Genomic DNA, 13,328 nt, shown 5'->3' on the forward strand with positions numbered 1-13,328 from the left:
AAGAGTTTGAAGCTTCTTTTCTTCTAAAAAGATCAAAACATAATTTGCTTATAGAGTGAACTTGGACCACCTCTCATGGTGAAATTCAAACTAGGTTTGAGTGAGCTAAGGGATGGTTCTAATGGACTATTAGAGTATGAATAACTAAATGCTTCCACAAGAGATCAAACCCTAGTTTTTGTATATGTCATCTGAGCTATGGCCTTTGGCTTTGCTTGTTTTGTGTCAGCCACCTTGAGAGTATTTCCTTTGTGCGCTTCGGTACGTAGAAGATCGATAAATTATGGCAAAATGCCATTCCTCCGCTTCGTTTGTCCTGCAGGTAAAGAACGAAGATGCTAAATCCTGAGAAAATCATCGATGCACCAAAGAGACCCTACCAGTTGGCTGTGCTAATCCTCAAACTATTGAAACTTCACTTCTATTGCCTAATGTGTCTATTCTTTGAGATAATTTTCTACTCATATTGTTCAAAGCATTTTAGGTTAAGTATGATCGAAATTAGATTGCATGCATTGTGTAGCACAACTTGCATAATGAAGATGATTGAGAACACTAATAATGTCAAAAACCTAGATGTATGCATGAGAGATTATATCGTAGCACCCAAGTGAGCAAAGATCACGAGTGTGCCACATACAATATGATCGGTGGCATTTGAAAAATGTATAGCAAAGAGACACGAAGTTAGCATTATGTCAAAAGAAGCCATTAATGAATAGAATGAGAAAAGACAATGTTATAAGTTAAAGCATATAGTGGGGAATAAAGAACACGGAAGTGTAGAGGTAGCCAAAAGTAAGAATGCAACAAAATATACTATTCGCTAAGACTTAGCAAAAGTAAAAGAAATGTAAAGCAATTGATTCGCATTGAGTTTCAAACATTATAAGTATCTGTAAAGAACACAAGCTTGTGTAACAAGTCAAGATTTGAATCTATAAAATCGCTTTGATTAGGATTCGATATCATACTTGCTAGAGTTTTCTGACTCGACGGCGTGTCGCGTCCGTCTGCCTCTCGGCGATGCGCTCCGGAGTTATGCATCCGGTTGAGTATACGTTAAGAGACGGTCCTACCGCTGATTCCTGCATGATGGACTTAATGTGACAAGAGTTAAATGTGGCGAAACCCCCGGTTTAGTCCTTGAGATAAAGAACAAAGAGCAACAGAACAAAAGTACAAAGAACAAGAACAAAGTGTAAAGTGCAAAGAATAAAGAACATGCAATAACCTCATTATTTAATGTTGAGCCGAATCTTCTAATTTTTCAGCAATATACATAAGTATAGTTTGGTTTACTTATTTACATGCCTATTTCTTCATATTATGCCTGATTAATCATATAGGAAAGTCGGGAATGTTGAGCGGCCGATAACCCACTGGCAACTTGTTGTAAGTTCTCACTCCCACTATTTTTCCACAGGAAGCCGGGACCGAGCAGCCGGCGATCGACCGAGTAAAGGATCGCTGCCTTACGTCAGAGGCCACGATGTTTAGTTTCATTTTTGTAGAAAAGTACTTTATGATCATCTTTGTACTATGATGTATTAGTGAATTAGAAAAAGAATGTAAAACTTATTTTGCAGGGAAAACTGTATGTAAAAAGAAAATGATGAAATGATAATGAATTAAAATGCGATACCAATGACTAGATGAATGCAATTATCACGATCTAAAAGAATCATATTACTTGTGAATATTTATTTCCTTTCTCTTCATAATGCTATTGCTTACTCCGCGGTAACCGTTTGTGTATATTTCTCTAAGTGCTTCTCTATTTGATGAAAAATTAACATGTGATGATGAGCCTTGGGCGGATAGGAAAAACTCTGTCCGTTCGGCGTCTGTTTGACGTGCTCGGGTCGGGCCAAATTGGCATCGGTCCCGGGGCGTGACAGCTCCGCCTTAACTTGTTGGCACGTAAGGCATTGCGCTACGTAGCGTCCAATATCAGTTTTCATCCCCGGCCACCAATAATGCTTCTTTAAATTGTGGTATATTTTGGTGTTGTCCGGGTGGACACTATAGGGAGATCGATGCGCTTCTTGCAAAATCGACTTTCGGACCTCCTCGTTTTTCGGCACGCACCAACGATTTCGAAACCGAAGTGCACCCTCAGCGTCTACGTTGAAATCACCGCCACGTCTACTCTCGATGTCTCGCCGAACTTTTTGGAGATTTGGGTCCCCAAGTTGCAACCCCTTAATTCTCTCCAATAAGGTCGGTTGGATAACAAGAGCCATAAGCATAGACGGAATCTCCGGGGCTACAATCTCAAGATCCATTTGGCCCATCTCTCTCCACAACGGCTTTTGATGTGTGACCAACATAACCAAATTCTCTGCTGATTTCCTGCTAAGTGCGTCGGCCACCACATTCGCTTTTCCGGGGTGGTAAAGGATAGTAACATCATAGTCCTTTAACAACTCCAACCACCGCCGCTGCCGCATGTTCAGCTCTTTCTGTGTGAACAGGTATTTCAGACTCTTGTGGTCCGTATAGACCTCACAACGCGCACCATACAAATAATGCCTCCACAACTTGAGAGCAAATACCACCACAGCTAACTCTAAGTCGTGTACAGGGTAGTTCTTCTCATAACTTTTCAGCTGACGGGACGCATATGCGATCACCTTCCCGCCCTGCATCAGAACACACCCCAAACCTGAATAGGACGCGTCGCTATAAACCACAAAGTCTTCACCTTGCACCGGTAGACCAAGCACCGGAGTCGAAGTTAATCTTTCCTTCAACTCTTGGAAACTTCGGTCGCATTTGTCGCTCCACGCGAACTTGGTGCCCTTCTGAGTCAGACGAGTAAGTGGAATTACAATCTTCAAGAAACCTTCCACAAACCGTCGATAATAGCCCGCTAAGCCTACGAAGCTTCGAACCACCGTGACATTTGTTAGGCGAGGCCAATCCTTGATCGCCTCTACTTTCCTCGGGTCAACTACAACTCCACCCTCGGAAATAACATGCCCAAGAAATGCAACTTCTCGGAGCCAAAAGTCGCATTTCTTAAACTTCGCGTATAGCTTCTCCTCCCGTCGAATTTGAAGCACTATCCGCAAATGCTCGACATGCTCTTCGTCACTACCAGAGTAAACCAAAATGTCGTCTATGAAGACAACGACAAATAAGTCCAAGTATTCTCGGAAGACGCGGTTCATTAAATCCATGAATGCTGCCGGGGCATTTGTGAGCCCGAACGGCATGACCGTGAATTCGTAATGACCATACCGCGTGCGGAACGCAGTCTTCTGCACATCCTCTGGCTTAATCTTAAGCTGATGATAGCTAGACTGGAGGTCTATCTTCGAGTACACTCGCGACCCTTGTAGCTGATCGAACAAGTCATTGATTCGGGGCAACGGGTACTTATTCTTGATCGTCACCTTATTCAACTCGCAGTAGTCTATGCAGAGTCGAAACGATCCATCCTTCTTGCGCACAAATAACACCAGGGCTACCCACGGTGATAGACTCGACTTAATAGATTCCTTATCAAGGAGATCTAGCAATTGAGCTCTCAATTCCTTTAGCTCAGCCGGCGCCATTCGATAAGGAGCTTTCGAAATCGGCGCGATTCCGGGAATCAAGTCTATTACAAACTCGATCTTCCGATCTGGCGGCATCCCTGGTAACTCCACGGGAAACACTTCTGGAAATTCCCGAACCACGGATAACTCCTCAAGTGTTGGAGTCGTCCACTCGACCTCCACAACGGTGGCCAAATAAGCCGCGCAACCGCTGTTGACCAACTTCCTCGCCCTCGTCGCCGACACTATTGCGGCGAAACGCGAGCTCTTATAGGCCCGATAGGTGAACTCTTCCTGGCCCGGTTCTCAAAACGTTATTACTTTACTTCTGCAGTCGATAAACGCATAGTACTTCGAGAGCCAGTCCATTCCCAAGATGACATCGAAGTCTTTTAACCTCTTGAACAATAACATCCTAATCGACATTATCCAGTCGCCTACTTGGACTGGACATGTAGCACATTCCTTGCGGATGAGAAAATCACGCCCAGGGCCCGATACACGCCAAGTGCTTTCACTCAACTGGATGCTTATGTCATACATTTGTGCAAATGATCTACTGATGAATGAGTGCGTAGCACCTGTATCAAACATAGCCCTGGAGCTAACTCCGTTAATTAAAACCATACCTGCCAACACATGGCACTCCTCAACCTTAGCAGGTTCCTCGGTTCGGGTTTGAGCGGCAAACACCCATCCTCTCGGAGCCGATCGCGTCATCTCAGGTTGACTCGGTGCCATAGCACGTCCTGCCGATCCAGCAGCCAGTGGAACTCCTCCATAGTGGGCCGAAGTCGCCGGAGCCGATGCAATAGACGGGACGGGTGAAGTCCTCACTGGACAATAGCGGCTAATATGTCCCGCCTGGCCGCAAGTGAAGCACTTCCCTTCCCGTTGTCCACAAGTCGTCGGCTCATGGTTTCCACCACAAATAGTGCACCGCTGCGGTCCACGGCTCTTGGACTAGGTTCGCGGATACTTCGGGGGCTTCCTCGACTTTGATTGAGCTCCCGAACCGCCTTGAGCCAACTTCTTGCCACCGTCCTTTTCGTTTGCCTCTCGCTCCTCCCGGATGTGAGTGTTTCCTTGCTCCACCCATAACGCTCGGTCGAGCACCTCCGTAAAGGTAGTGAGCTTAAGGGCATGTACCACCTTATAGATGTCGGACTGGAGCCCTCGCTTGAACCAATCGGCTTGATCTCGGTCATCTCGCACTACCTCGGGGACGCAGTCGATAATATGCGAGAACTCCCGCTCGTACTCTCCAATAGAGCGGTTACCCTGTTTCAACTTTCTGAACTGCTCCTGGAGCTTCTTCTTCTCACTATCGGGGAAGTACTTGGCATACAACAATCCCCAGAATTCTTCCCACGTCAACGGCGGAAGGTCGGGAGACCGATCTTGCTTGAGTCGTTTCCACCACACCTTCGCCGTCCGCTCTAGGTAACGTGTTGCTAGATGCACCTTGTCCCTCTCCAGCGTATAGAGGTCCTCAAACAAGGTTTCCATCGAGTCCACCCATGACTCGATCATCCAAGGTTCGACCTTTTCCCCATCGAACACTGGCGGATCAAACTTTTGAAACATCATGAGAGCTGCAAGTGCGCGCTTCCTCTCCACTGCCGCCGCCACATCTTCAAGGTTTGAAGTCCCCGAACCAGTAGCCACATTTGCCGGCGCGGGTCTCCTCGCAACTGGCACGGCCGCCGTGGCCATGCCCTCCATCACGACAGGCGCGTCAGGAGGAGGCGCAGGTCGCTCATCATCCGCCTGAGCAGACGCCTGCTGCGCCACCAACTCCTACAGCCTCGCAATCTGGTCCCCTTGGCGCTGCATCGCGCCGACCATCGTAGCAATCTGTGCGCGTAGCTCTCGCACCTCGTTAGATCCCGACTGCCCAGGCACCTCAGAGGGTGGTGCCGGAGTGGATCTAGTCGCGGGGCGTCTCTTTGGTGCCATAACCCGGTCAATCACCTCGACCATCACCTCGTCAATCACGAGATAAAGCGACTTAACGCTGAAATCGGGCGGAAGCACACAAGCGTACGCATTCTAGACTCTTAGTGTCGTGTTGTCGGCCGCCAACACCACCGCCTTAAGTTAAGAACTTGTACCACTTTAATCCATTTCTAGTCACCACTAGAGACACACTACTTCTTTGACCCAATCAATTCAACTTCCACCGCCGATATAGGTTCACGTTCCACTCACGCACCTATAATCTTACGGTTTCCAACCTAGATCTCCTAAGTCCATCCTAGACTCTCTCTTTACTTGCTCTTAACTTGCTCTGATACCAACTCAATCTGTCACGCCTCGAGACCGCTACCAATTTGGTCCGGTTCGGGCTCGTCGAGCAGACGCCGAACGAACAGCACCTCCCCTATCCGCCCAAGGCTAAGCAACAAGATCATGTATAAGAATTTGCCCAGGAAAAGAAATTTATTACATACACGATCAACACGGAGCACCACAAGTGCTAACAAGTAAGAGCAAGAACCACAAGTATAGAACAAGTGAATAAAGAGAGTTATTTTAGCTATTACAACCATTCAACATTTATCTTTAATTACATTTCCATCTTCCAAAATGTAAATGCAATTTAACCACCAAAATACATGAAAAGCTTCCAAATACATCACATGTCTCTAGTACACGAGGGTACTCTAATGCAAAATAGGAAGCTACTAACTAACTCAGGGCGCTATGCCCTTGCCGCGGTCCTCGCCCGACGAACTTGTACTCGACCCTGCAATAAAGTGGGGTGAGAACTATCTAAATATAGTTCCCAGTGAGTTCGGCCGCCGACTCTGCCGATCTTCCCACTATGTCTAAGCAGGCATAAGCAAGCAGATAGATAGATAGATAGGTAGAAATGTAAACTGCAACTATTCTACCATGCCTTCAATGCGATGCTATGTATGAAATAATCATTAAGCAACAGCATACTATCATGCTAGTATGACGTCAAGCTTAGTTCGTTAGGAATGATTCTCAGGATTCCGCAATCTACAATATACACTATGTCTACTCAAGGAACAAATGCGATTCTACTATGTCATTCATGTTTATTACCCAATTTACCTGGCTAACCCGTAGGTTAGGCCCTCGACTCACTCTCAATCTCATAGGAGAGGAGAAGCTGCACTCGTACACCGAGACCGTCTACGGGACAACTACGTCTACCCCTATGTGAAGTACTCCGGAGACCACTGCTTCGGTGGAGCGACCACCGACAAGCGAAACAAACTAGTGAGTATGATCCAATCCTCACAAGAGGATACCCTATCTACTAGGGTCATAGTGCCTCTGCTGCACAATCACAATGCATAATCAAATGCCGGGACTTCTACTATCCCTAAGNCCCCCCCAGGTGACATAGACGAGGAGTTGGATTTTGGGCTCGACGAGAGGACGATCTAGCTAGTATGGTATAGCGATTGCCACCCTGGTTGTATTTCTTTCCCGCCTTTAGTAGTCATTTAAATAATGGTTCAGTTAGCTGATTTTTATGATTGTTTGAATGTTGGTGATCTGGTTTTGGTAGATCTGTGGATGCTTTCGTTATTTATGCATGTGAACTGAGGTTTGTGGATTTGGATGTTGATTCTATGGATATCGGATTTTCTTGTATTTACATATCGTGGTTTTCTACCCCTCGAGGTAGTTGATTTTCAAAATAGAGTTTCCGTGTGGGAAATAGTTTTAAAAAGATTTTTGAATGGTTTTTCATGATGAATGAATTAGAGTTAAAAAATAAAAGCTTCCATGTGGGAAGCACTTTTAAATAGGATGATTGTAGTACTGTGCATTGCATCATCCAGCGCCTAAGGAGTGCTTAGAGGCATGCATCATCTCTAAGGATTGTTAGCTGTATGAAAATGCATATCATTAATTGGTTGTTGATTGGTAATTGTAGGTTGTGGTTGTGATCCTGTTGTATAGTTAGTACGCCGTGCAAATACAAAGGAGACTCTGTCCGAGTGGACAGATGAACTTTGTATTTGTGGCGGGTCTGTACGTCACGTGGGCTAGGTTGAAAAAAAAAAAAGTACATCTTCCGCGACTCTGAGTTTTAAAAATGGTAATGGCTTTTAAATCGGCCCCGGGGCGTGGTAGGTCGCTTCCCTTCGAGTGCCGCTACGGATGCTGGCCAGTTATATCAGAGATATGTGTGCCCTTGGAAAGACGACCCACCTGCGGGAGTGGTGTTCGTGCTGGGGTAGAGCCTAGGTGTCGACGGTGCACCTGCGGGAGTGCGATTCCGGCACTAGGCGGGCGCAGGCTTGACCGGACGTACGAGTCGGTCGTTGTGATTGGGTACTATTATAGCATTTGTTTAGTAGTAGTTATATTGTTGCATACACTACTCCGTTTCTTTCTTTTCCTCTCGCTATTTATACAGGGACATGATAGTACAGCAGGTATAGAGACATGTATAGAGACAGGTATAGAGAGTTGTTTATATTACATGCAATTATTCATTTACTGTTACTACATTTGCCTATGAAGGTCATAGCCAGTTAGTCTTCTACTATACTTGACATTCATTTATACTGCTTAGAGCCAATTACCTTGATTGTTACTTATGGTCATTCATTTATCTGTTTAGTTAATTTCCCTGTGTACTTGCATTCAGCTACTTATTTACCACATATTTTACTGTTCATTGATTAATCTGGCTTCCAGTAGACCTAGTGGGAAGGTCGTGGTTATCGTTGATCATACCCACTGGGAACTACTGTTCAGTAGTTCTCATACCCTTTGGTGGTTTACTTTTCAGGGGTTCGTATACTGACGGTTGATCGAGGTAAGGGGGATCACGCAGTAGTTAGCATCTCCTACCAGTTTGCCTTTACAGTAGAGGACCACCAGAGAGAGTGCTATTTTGTACAACTTGCCTGCTCTGGCGAGGGTCTAGGCTGTTTTTGCGTACTTTACTTTTGAGGTTGAGGTTTATTTGGTGATGTTCATGTTGTACGGCAACTTAGTTTGGAAATAGCGCTCTGATACATGTTATTTGTTTATACGATACTTCTTCTTGATTCATGTGTTGTGGATACCTGTCATGTTTGACCTCGTGGTTTGTCTTGTATTGGTCGATTTTGTGGATGCTTCGTTCGGACAGGGGAAACTTTGTCCGTTCGGCGGGTCTGTTGACGTCCTCGTGGACTTCCGTTGTAGACTTGGGGCGTGACACATGGATTCGATGTGTCGAAGCTTCGTGGATTCAAAGTGTGGACGTTTTGTGGATTCAGGATGTTGCGTTCGTGGATTCGAACGTAGGGTGTGGACAACCCATTGGTGTGCACGAGATCCATAGAAGATAAAAGAGAGGTTTGAGTCCGCGGATTCGGTAATCCCCTTGTAATCTTTTATTTTTTAGTGGATTATTTTTTCGCGTGTTGGTCCCGTGGGTCTTTCTCCAAATTGGAGTTTTCCTACGTAAATCTCTGTGTGCTATTTTATTTTTCGCGCATTTATTTTTATCGCATTGAGATTTGTCATCTATTCACCCCCTTCTAGGTGTTTGATAGTATCTAGATAAATCCTTGGGTTCCCCATTAGGCATTACACATTAGGCATTGCACAAGCCGGGACTTTACCATGGGTGGATCCCCGATGATTGGGTAAAAGTTGATTAAATCAATGTTGAACATTTTAACTAATTGAAGCATATATAAAAAGTAGATATCTTTGCAAGAACTACATGCATACCTATTTGCATACATGCTAGTGGTTTCTTCATATAGGTTTACCTTCCTACATGATAATGGTAGAATTATTTACTTATGGAATTAGCATAAGCTGTATTATAGTACACTGAACCTTAGCAAATTGCAAGGTTCTAGTGTTAGAATAGCATTTAGAGCTATTCCTGGTATTCTTAAGAGTCGTTGACTGTGTTCCGATCGATTACTCGCGTCTTGAGGAGCGAGAGTGGGAACTTAGCACCAAAACCTCCAAACTGCAGGTTTTGGGGTGCTGCGTACCGGTACCAAAGAAGGGTACCGGAACCCCGTAGCACAACCGAAAAGGATGCTCTCGGGTTTGAGCTCTACGAGGAGAGTACCGATATTGCATCGCCCGAGTACCAGTACCAGGGCCTGGTACCTATACTGCATCGCGCGGGTACCGGTACACTGCAATCCGTCCGCTTGACAGATGATTGGGTTTGCGCGTTCGGCTACGGGGTACCGATACTCCAGCCCGCGTACCAGTACGCAGTGCAGTTGCAGACTGCAGGTTTTTTAGGGGTCTTTTTGAGATTGTAGCATCTCTATAAATAACCCCACACCCTTTGGAGGGGTTTCCTGTGCTGGAAACCAGAGGAGAAGAGGTAGAGAGCTCATCCCCTTCTGCTATTTGATTTTCCTTCCCTTTTTGCAAGATTTTTGGTGGTTTGATCTCTCCTTTTTGCTTCTTTTTGCATGGTGTTGGCCTTCCACCTTGGAGAAGCTTTGGAGTTGTAGATTTGAGCTTGTTTGAGGATTGATCTCCAACCCTCGCACCATTCTTGAGAGGTTAGTAGCTTTGATCTCTCCTTTGAATCATGCTTTGTTGGACTTTTGAGATGAAAACCTAGTTTTGAGAAAACTAGGATTTTATTTGGGGGTTTTTGATTTGTAGCCTTTGGGGCTAAATTGATGAGTATAGAACTCTCTTTTAGGTTGGATTAGAAGCATCCTAGCCCTCATTTGGATTTTGGAAGAGTTTTCAGCCATTTAAGGTATTTTTCTACCTATTAATGGGTTGGATTTTGTAGATTTTGTGGGGTGTTCGTTCGAAGCCCCTAACCCTCTTAGAATTTTTGTTAGGGAGCTAGGAGACTTGTGGACAACTCTGTTCGCGCAAACGAAGGGGTTGCGAGGGGTATCCGGTGGGTTTGACCTCACCGAAATGGGTGAACTCTCCCTATGTTATATCTTGTGGTTTAAAATGGAAAATCATATATATTCATGCTAGATATGGCATAAATGAATTTTTGAAAGCTTAAGACACATGTGTTATATGTCATGATTATAGCCTCTATGTAGTAGAGAGGGAATTGTATAGTAAATTTGCATGTGAAGTGGCATTCTTATACTATGTTGGAAATCATGCTATATTAAGTAAAATGACAACTTTTATATGCATATGAACAAAGGACATGTGCTAGACATAGAGAACATTAATGTCATAAAGTGGCATTTGACTTAGTAAACGATTAAACCTTTACACTATGACATAGAGATGGACCTTTGGGTTACTAGTACTTGTACCATATTTTAGACATGACGACCGTGTACTTGAGATAGATGATCATGCCTGCTTGCCATTATACTCATTCGCACATACTTGTGAGGGTCGCTCCCCACAAGCCGGCACTCCAGAGTTGCCCTACGCGACATATGCTCGCCCGTGCGGGATTCGGTGCCTACTGGGTCGGCGTGGGACAAGCTCATTCCTAGAGGAGGAATGTTGGAGTACCACGGGCCATTAGGCAGCACAAGCCGGACTACACTTGTGTAGGTCCCAAATTGGAATTGGAAAATGACATTTAAACAATTAATGTGACAATCACTACTTGATCGTGTATAGTAGTTGGATTCCTTGGACATGCTTAGTGCATATTAGCGGATTTATTGGACATTCTTAGTGCATACTAGTGGACTCTTTGAACATACTCAATCATGATAGAATAGCAGTATCACTTGTTGAACATCATGCTAATTAGAGTCATAGTAGCTTAGTAAATTAATACTTGCTTATTATACATGTTGTTTATTTCAGTTACAATATTCTACTCTTTACCTCTATAACCTAGTGGTGTATTTCGCTGAGGTCGGCGGCTTACCCACTAGGAACTATTAACTAATAGTTCTCATTCCCATTGTGTTGTTGTTTTTGTTTACAGAGCCATCCACGCCGGAAGAGGCTAGAGATCACGGCAAGGGAATCGCCTCTAGCTAGATAGCTTGGAGTACTTTCACTAGGTGGACATCTCTCCATTTGTTTTAATTAGAGAGAGATATTTTGTACCTGATGTATAGAGACCACCACTTTTGTACTTAGTTTTATTTGTGTGGATCTTGTGTTGTATACACTACATTATGGTTTATGTTAGTTGTTTAGCTCTTTTATTATCTACTTGTCTCCAGAAGTTAGAAGTACTTATGCTCTGATATCATGCAAGATGTTTTATCTATCCGTTTTAATTATCGTATGGTTGTAGACGCCTTATATGTTGTAGGCATATAGCGGGTCTGGACACGCACCGGGCGGGCTTCCGCTGGGTCCCGGGGCGTGACATGTATAGAGGAAAGACAGAATTACATTCAACTTTTATGCACTAGCTTATTACTTCAGCTATCTACTAATCTTGCCTCAGTTGACCTAGTAGTGTAATTCACTCTTCTCGGTGTCTTATCCACTGGAAACTATTGTTTAATAGTTCTCACATCTGTTGTTTGTTTATTTTTGTTTCAGAGACTTCCACAGCAAGAGAGGCTAGGGAACGAGGAATGGGGTTAGCGACTAGCTAGAGTTTACGAGTGTCGCTAGAGGTGGACTCGAGATGTCTTTCTTTAGTTTTTGTCTTGAAAGGCGCATTAGTTACTTTTGTATCGTGATCCTGTTGGTGGTCATGAGATGTATTTTTTGGTTGATACATACTATATATCTTGTGAATGGCCTATGCATTTATCTTGTGTTGTTCATAGAATCTCTTGTATGCTCTGATTCCCTCATGTATGATGTTTTAACTTTACTATCTCTTGTTCACATCATGCTTCTTATTGTGTACGCCTTGTGTGCACCGGGGTTACCTAGTGCACACGGCGGGTCTGTGCATGTACCGGAATACATGGAATCTGTGTGTCATGCTCGAGCCCCAGTGGAAGCCTACCCAGCACGTGCACAGACCTGCCATGCACACAAAGCACCCCCGATGCACACAAGGCATCTACATCAAACAAAGCAGAAAAAGAAATATATACACATCCTATACAAGGTAAGCAGAGCACGTGAACATAACACTAAAGAGTAAATCAAGTCTACTACAACTAACTATTTACTAGATATACAATAAGTTTCAAACAAAAGTACATCTTATGAACATAAGGTGGCATCTATGCAAAAACAAAAATACATCTTATGAACATAAGGTGGTCTCTATACAAAAATAAACTAGTATATCTTTCACAACTAAAACCAAAAGAAAGGTACCTCAGATCCACCTATAGCAACACTGGAGTAGGATCTAGCTAGTTGCTAAATCCTTGCCACGATCCCTAGCCTCTTCCATAGTGGAAGGCTCTGTAACAAAAACAAATAACCAATGGGGGTAAGAACGATTAAACAAAAGCGAAATACACCACTAGATCAATTGAGGCAAAAGATTGTGATTAGATGAAATGAAAAGCTAACATATAAGCCGAAATGAAAATGTTCTAATACTATCATGCCTCTATATAACTATGCCAACCAACATAGCTATTTTTTATCATGCCTCTATATAACTATGCCAACCAACATAGCTATAGTTTTACTAGTGACATGCATATAAGTGTGTCATAACTAACATGTATATTCTACTACCATGTATGCATCAACTAGTTATGATATTGTCATGCCCCGGTACTACCACTTTGGTCAGTTCAGAGACGCGCATAGACTGCCGAACAGACAGAGCCTCCTCTATCCGCTTAAGGCATAAACAAAATCATGTATATCGAGTTTTACCTAGAAAATCAGCAACATAACATAAATTGCACGAGGGCAATTACACATGAACAAGAGAGA

The 13,328-nt window shown here is 43.9% G+C and overlaps 1 protein-coding gene across 1 annotated transcript; it reads right to left on the reverse strand.

Moving 5' to 3' along the window:
• Positions 1 to 4,508: 4,508 nt before the first annotated feature.
• On the reverse strand, positions 4,509 to 5,270 carry LOC109704198. The gene has a single exon (XM_020224966.1). It carries the CDS (start codon positions 5,268 to 5,270, stop codon positions 4,509 to 4,511), a length of 762 nt encoding a protein of 253 aa, XP_020080555.1.
• Positions 5,271 to 13,328: the final 8,058 nt, after the last annotated feature.

The sequence above is a fragment of the Ananas comosus genome, unplaced genomic scaffold (assembly GCF_001540865.1).
Source record: "Ananas comosus cultivar F153 unplaced genomic scaffold, ASM154086v1, whole genome shotgun sequence".
Lineage (NCBI taxonomy): Eukaryota > Viridiplantae > Streptophyta > Magnoliopsida > Poales > Bromeliaceae > Ananas > Ananas comosus.

What these genes read in the sequence shown, in the direction of transcription:
- LOC109704198 (XM_020224966.1), bottom strand. Translation starts at nt 5,270, where the DNA reads ATGGAGGGCATGGCCACGGCGGCCGTGCCAGTTGCGAGGAGACCCGCG.